Below are 6,000 nucleotides of genomic sequence, written 5' to 3'. Positions count from 1 at the left end.
TTAAGACTCCTTGCAAGACTCTTTTCTCTGGAATTTAATCCTTGGAAATTATTGTTGCGAAAATGTTCGTGGTTTCTGATCAGGCTTCTATCACTCGAATTTACTTCTGTAAAATCATCGCTGTGAAAATCCTCGAGGTTCTTAACGTTTTCCTCCGTCAGCCAATTGTTACGGAGCTCGTTGTTCCTCGTCGGCTTAATTACACTGAGCTTCTCTTCATCCTTCTTCCTGGTGGCTCTCCCTTCAACGCTGCCACATTTACCTCTCCTCTCCCGTGAAAGCTTCGCGGTCTCCTGCCTGTATCTCCAAGAGCTCCCTCTCCTCTCCTTCGAGCCTGTGGTGTCCACTTCGTCTGTTTCACAATCGTTTTTTCTCGCCAGGGCTCTCGACTCCTGTCTTTCAGACCTGAGACCATGTCTGCCTTCCTCTGAAACACCACGCCCACTACTTCCACCACGCCCGCCACCTCCACCACGCCCACCACCTCCACCACGCCCATCACCTCCACCACGCCCATCACCTCTACCACGCCCATCACCCATGCCTGGATTACGCCACTGCCTTGTCGGTACATGATCTAGAGAGGCATAAGGCGTCCATGCGTCCAGAATTTTCTCCATCCTGGTGAGTTCTTCCACATCTCCTACACTCCTACTCCCACCACTGCGAGAATCTCCACGCCCTCCACCCCTCCTACGTCCGCTAGGCGTGAAGCTGAAGCCGTCTCGGACTTGGAAGGCGTCTATCACTCTTCCCTCGGTCTTCTGGACTTTTTCTTGAGTCTTGGACGAGGGTCCAGCTTTGTGGTGGTTAAAGTCTTTTGTGTGGCGGGTCTGTGTGGGCGTGGTGGCGTGCCGCTAGTCCTGCAGAGACTTTATGGCGCGGCAGAGGGAAGCAGCAGCTACCAACCCCGCCACTTCCAGCACGCCCACACCCACACCCACTCCTGTGATGATGCCACTTTGAGCCTGCACCCAGCCCACCACTCGACCCACACATCCCTGTAAATATAATAATAATAATAATAATAATAATAATAATAATAATAATAATAATAATAATAATAATAATAATAATAATAATAATAATATTAATATTTAATTCTACTAGTACATGACCATGATATACAGGCCTAGCTGACATCACTGACATACCACAGGCTTGTATACGTTGTACATGGAGAACACTGTGAGGTAATACATTAATTACAATATAGGTTATGTTGAATAGATCAAATACAGTAGACATCATACATTAATTTCAGTAAAGTTCATGCAGAATAAATCACTTACAGTAGAAGTCAAGTAGAATAAATAACTTAAAGCAGAGGATGTATAATATATATATATATATATATATATATATATATATATATATATATATATATATATATATATATATATATATATATATATATATATATATATGTATATATATATATATATATATACATATGTAGCCACAAATTTGTAGTAACTGATAGGTAAAACTGGTCAATTAGCAAGAACTCATTTAGAATTAAGTCTTTTCTAAAAAAAATTCTCTTATACGTTTGAAAATATATTTTTTTCCATTTACGTTAATGAAAAAAAATTACAATTTCGTACCGGAAGAACCCTAGAAAACATACCTAACCTCATTAAAACAAGGGTAATTTAATTTAGCCTAATCCAACTAAATATATTATAGATAAGTTAACAATAAACAAACACAATGAAATATATTTTTCTCGTTAGATTCAGGATGATTTTTTCAAAATTATTGCATACACAAATTTTTGCTTGCCACGGGGGGCGGAAATCTTTAGCTCAGGTACTTTCACACTTCTCAGTGCCTCATCAGGAGCCGTGCAATTTTGCAAAGTAGCAACAGGAGAAATGAGAAGTTTTCTCAGAGTATGGTAGCGTGACACCTTCTACAGATTCTCTCTCAGAATGGAGAGAGGCACTGGTCCGTTCGCCAACCCCTCGCCCCACCCCATGACGGACAGATCATGGCCTCTAAGTTTGCAGAAAGCGGGAAGTAGAGAAACTATAATAATAGTAATAATATCTTTATTTACTACAAGTACATGTACAAGGTATACAGTCCTAGCTGACATCAATGATATACTACTATATAGAAAGCCGCTTGTTATGCTGAGCATTTCGGGCAAATTAGGTCAGTTTTGTCCCAGGATGCGACCCACACCAGTCGACTAACACCCAGGTACCCATTTTAAACTGATGGGTGAACAGGGACAGGGACAGGGACATGGACAGCAGATGTCTTATGGAAACACGTCCATAATGTTTTCCAGCAGTACCGGAGGAGATTCGAACGCCGGACCTCAGTGTGTGAACTGAGTGCGCTAGCGATGGAGCTACAGGACACTTTAATAGCCAGCCCTGAGCTTCTTCTAATCGCTGAGGTCATGTGACAAAAGAGATTACATTACAATATTAGATAATGCGCATACAGAATGCCAGTATTATGTGTAACCTTCTAATTGATAAAATAGAAGGAATGAATGCGCTCATTTGTCAGCTGACAATACTGCAAGTTCTCGGAACTTCTATAAAGTTCCAGGGAATACTCGGGAGGATCTCCTCATATATTCCTAAGTACTGTCTACCATTATTCTCAGTATCGATTAATTTGGCTGCATTATTTATGAATCTCTCTAATATTCCTATTATTCTTTACGATAATAACTACACAATTCCTGAATTTTCAGAATATCCTTTAACACCACTAACAGCCTAATTCTGTAAACCACTAAACTAGTTGCAATCACAGTGTTGCAATCAACCATGTGTACCTTTATACCACTCTACCTAGATGGGTTAGCATCGCAATAGAAATAAGTCACTTTGCCTCTTTTGGGCAATCCTAGGTTATCCACACATGTATGATACCTAGATGGGTTTAGGACCACAAAGGAAATAAGTCACCCTCTCCGCCTCTGTTTGGTCCATTACATTTCGTCCACACCTGCGCTGCCATGCACGACATTTTATGCAACTGCATCCATGTGCACACATACCTGAATGAATCCGCTTGCTTACTTTCTTACTACTAATGTTTATATATTATATCGATCGTGTTGCAGTCAGTGATTGCAACCTATCGTGTTTCACGAGAGAGGATTCAGTAATGTTTCTTTCCATTACAGAACTGTTGGGGACAATAATCTGAATAGCAGCCCACCCCGGTAGGTGATTACAAGAACTTACATGGTTAAACATAGCATTCAACTCCTGGCCCATCCTGGTTGGATACTGGTGTTGGGATAATCTGGTATCCAGAGGTTTACCTGTTTGACCAATATATGAGAACGGGCAAAGAGTACATGGGACACACATTATTAGGTGGTTTGTTTCTAATACATATAATCTGAAGTAACCAGAGTATTGAGGTAAATATAACAAAGAAATGTGATAAAGGAATAAATATGTGTTAATATGAAGAAATGTAGTACCCTAACCTAACCTAACCAACATCCTACATTAACAACCCAAACAATAAATTTTGTCAGAATCCAAACATCTTTGAGGCATCACTCAAGACGTCTCTGATGCGTCATACAAGAATACAAGCTTCTCTGATGTGTCATACAAGAATACAAGCTTCTCTGATGCGTCATACAAGAATATAAGCTTCTCTGATGCGTCATACAAGAATACAAGTTTCTCTGACATGTCATACAGTAATACAAGCGTTTGTGATAGATCTTGCAGGGAATATAAGCGTTTGTGATAGATCATGCAAGAATACATGGGTTTGTGATAAATCATGCAGGGAATACAAGCGTTTGTGATAGATCATGCAGGAAATACAAGCGTTTGTGGCAGATCATGCAGGAATACAAGAATCTGTGAGACATGAAGCATACATACAAACATCGCGGAGGTACCGTGCAAGGGCAGCATCGGGGAAAGAGATGATCATAAATTAACAAAGATAATTTACTCGCCCTCCCAGAGAAACTAAAAATATGTTGGGTAATGTTTGCTTTTGATGGTGGACGCACCAGAGCTGAGGAACGGAGGAAATATGTTTGCAGAGAGAGGAAGAGAGAGAGAAGTCACGATTCATTATCACAGTTTACTGCCCCGAAACCCACAGTTCCATCCTAATTACTTCCTACGTTTCCCAGTCACGCTAGCAACACACACACACACACACACACACACACACACACACACACACACACACACACACACACACACACACACACACACACACACACACACACACACGTCATTTCATAGCCAGAAAACTATGGAAAGTGAAAGTAATTGAAGCAATCCCTTCTATGTAGGTACCTTGATGCTGGCGATGGGTTCTTGATCCAAGAAACACAGAGACTTACCAGAGATTCAGAGAAGTCGGAAGTGAATATACGATAATATGAAAGAGGGGAAACGTTAAAAATTAAATAGTAAACACGAGCAAGATGGAACCAAATCTTTTATTAAAGACTGTAAGAAATGAATAAATTATATGGGTGAACGGAGGGGCCAGGAGCATCAGCTCAACCCTCGTATGCATAGCTTGATAAGTACACACACATACTGAAATACAAGGTAATTATTCATGCATCATTCATTCACTTATTCTCAAGTTTTAATTCTATCTCTTTCTCTCTAACAGCAGACTCTCTCTCTCTCTCTCTCTCTCTCTCTCTCTCTCTTTCCCTGACTCTCCCTTTATCGTGCTGCGTGAAATTTGTGTGTTTTTAGTGCTGGCCGAGTAGGTCATTTGCCAGGTATAATCTGCATTGGTGTGTGAGCTACGAGGAGCAGAATAGATTCCTCTGGTATAATTTGCCCTCCTCTTCAGACTTATCCTCTGACACATTGCTAGGATCATTGTTATTTATTGTATATAATCGCCACTCCAATGGTCACGTAGTCGTAAAAATACTTCGGAATTTGACGACTTATTGTATGAGTGGTCAATTTTGTTAATTCCGCCTTTTGGGCGACTCACATCTAGAAAATTTATATCTCTGAATTTTCAGAATGTTTCCCGACCGCAGTTATTTGTGTTTATTTATTGTGCAAACTCGTCACTGTAGTGGTCAAGCATTAACAAACGAAATTAGGTTCTAGTTGTTTACTTTCACTGGCAGGGGTGGTGGCTAATTCTTTTTCGTTCATAGTGTGTCATTAATGCAGCTTACTAAAGCTGAGAGGTGTTCACTGTTTACCTGAAAAGACCCTATTCAAGGCCAAACATTGTCTAAAAGGTGTCGTCCTGGTTTGTCTGTAATACTGTACATTCTTAAAGATTATCTTAACAGATATCGATAGACAATGTCTCTTATGTGTACCAGTGTGTAGCTAATAATCTTCGTACTGTGTAATTTACCTAACCTTCATATCGATATAATACTCAGTTCTTTTGATGCGAATTTCGCCATTTTTGTCACAGTTTTCAATGTTTTCTTTTAGACTTTATTTTAGAAAGCCAAATACCTTCAACTCCTTAATTAAGCATTTTATATTTCGTATTTTCCGACATGAGTAGTAGCAAAATAATTTCCTGGAACATAAGGATTTTAACGTGTAGGACGAAATCTTGTGCCAATGTAAAGAGAACCGTCACTTAGAAGATCAAACTCATGACAACGTCTCCTAAGTCCGCGCAGGTTGCGTATTGTACCAGCTACAGCACTGGGACAGTTCATTCAGCATATGCAAATGTATTAAATGAAAAGATATTTCAAGTTTTTTGCTCCCAGAAACGATATCGATCTGACCAACAAACATGGCAAGTCTTATTAAATGTTTCTGATTCACTCGGGAGGGAGAATGTAAACAAACACAACAGCAACTTTATTTCTCTGCTATTCTGGAGGATTTTCACAGATGCTGTAGTTCCTGCTTCAAGGTATCTCTAGTCTCATTCCTCCAAGACTCTGCCTGCCTCTAGCCTCATCTCTTCGCGCACATCCCTGCCTCTAGTATTATCCCTCCAAGCCCCAGACTGCCTTAAGCCTCATCTCTCAAAGAT

At 40.2% G+C, this 6,000-nt stretch overlaps 2 protein-coding genes across 2 annotated transcripts in view; both read right to left on the bottom strand.

The window, feature by feature from the left end:
• The window catches only part of LOC138855076 (golgin subfamily A member 6-like protein 26), a 1,811-nt gene extending 1,191 nt beyond the window's left edge, over window positions 1–620 (bottom strand). Inside the window, exon 1 of the mRNA XM_070102123.1 lies at window positions 1–620. This exon is cut by the window's left edge and continues 1,191 nt beyond it. Within this exon, the coding sequence (XP_069958224.1) occupies window positions 1–620 (620 nt within the window).
• A 237-nt stretch (window positions 621–857) lies between these two features.
• LOC128684758 (CD151 antigen) overlaps window positions 858–6,000 on the bottom strand; it is a 111,439-nt gene continuing 106,296 nt past the window's right edge. Inside the window, exon 5 of the mRNA XM_070102130.1 lies at window positions 858–1,001. Within this exon, the coding sequence (XP_069958231.1) occupies window positions 858–1,001 (144 nt within the window). The remainder of the gene's footprint in view (window positions 1,002–6,000) is intronic.

This window comes from Cherax quadricarinatus, chromosome 5, assembly GCF_038502225.1.
Source record: "Cherax quadricarinatus isolate ZL_2023a chromosome 5, ASM3850222v1, whole genome shotgun sequence".
NCBI lineage: Eukaryota > Metazoa > Arthropoda > Malacostraca > Decapoda > Parastacidae > Cherax > Cherax quadricarinatus.
The sequence above is the reverse complement of the archived record's forward strand: the minus strand, read 5'-3'. Positions and strand labels throughout refer to the sequence as shown.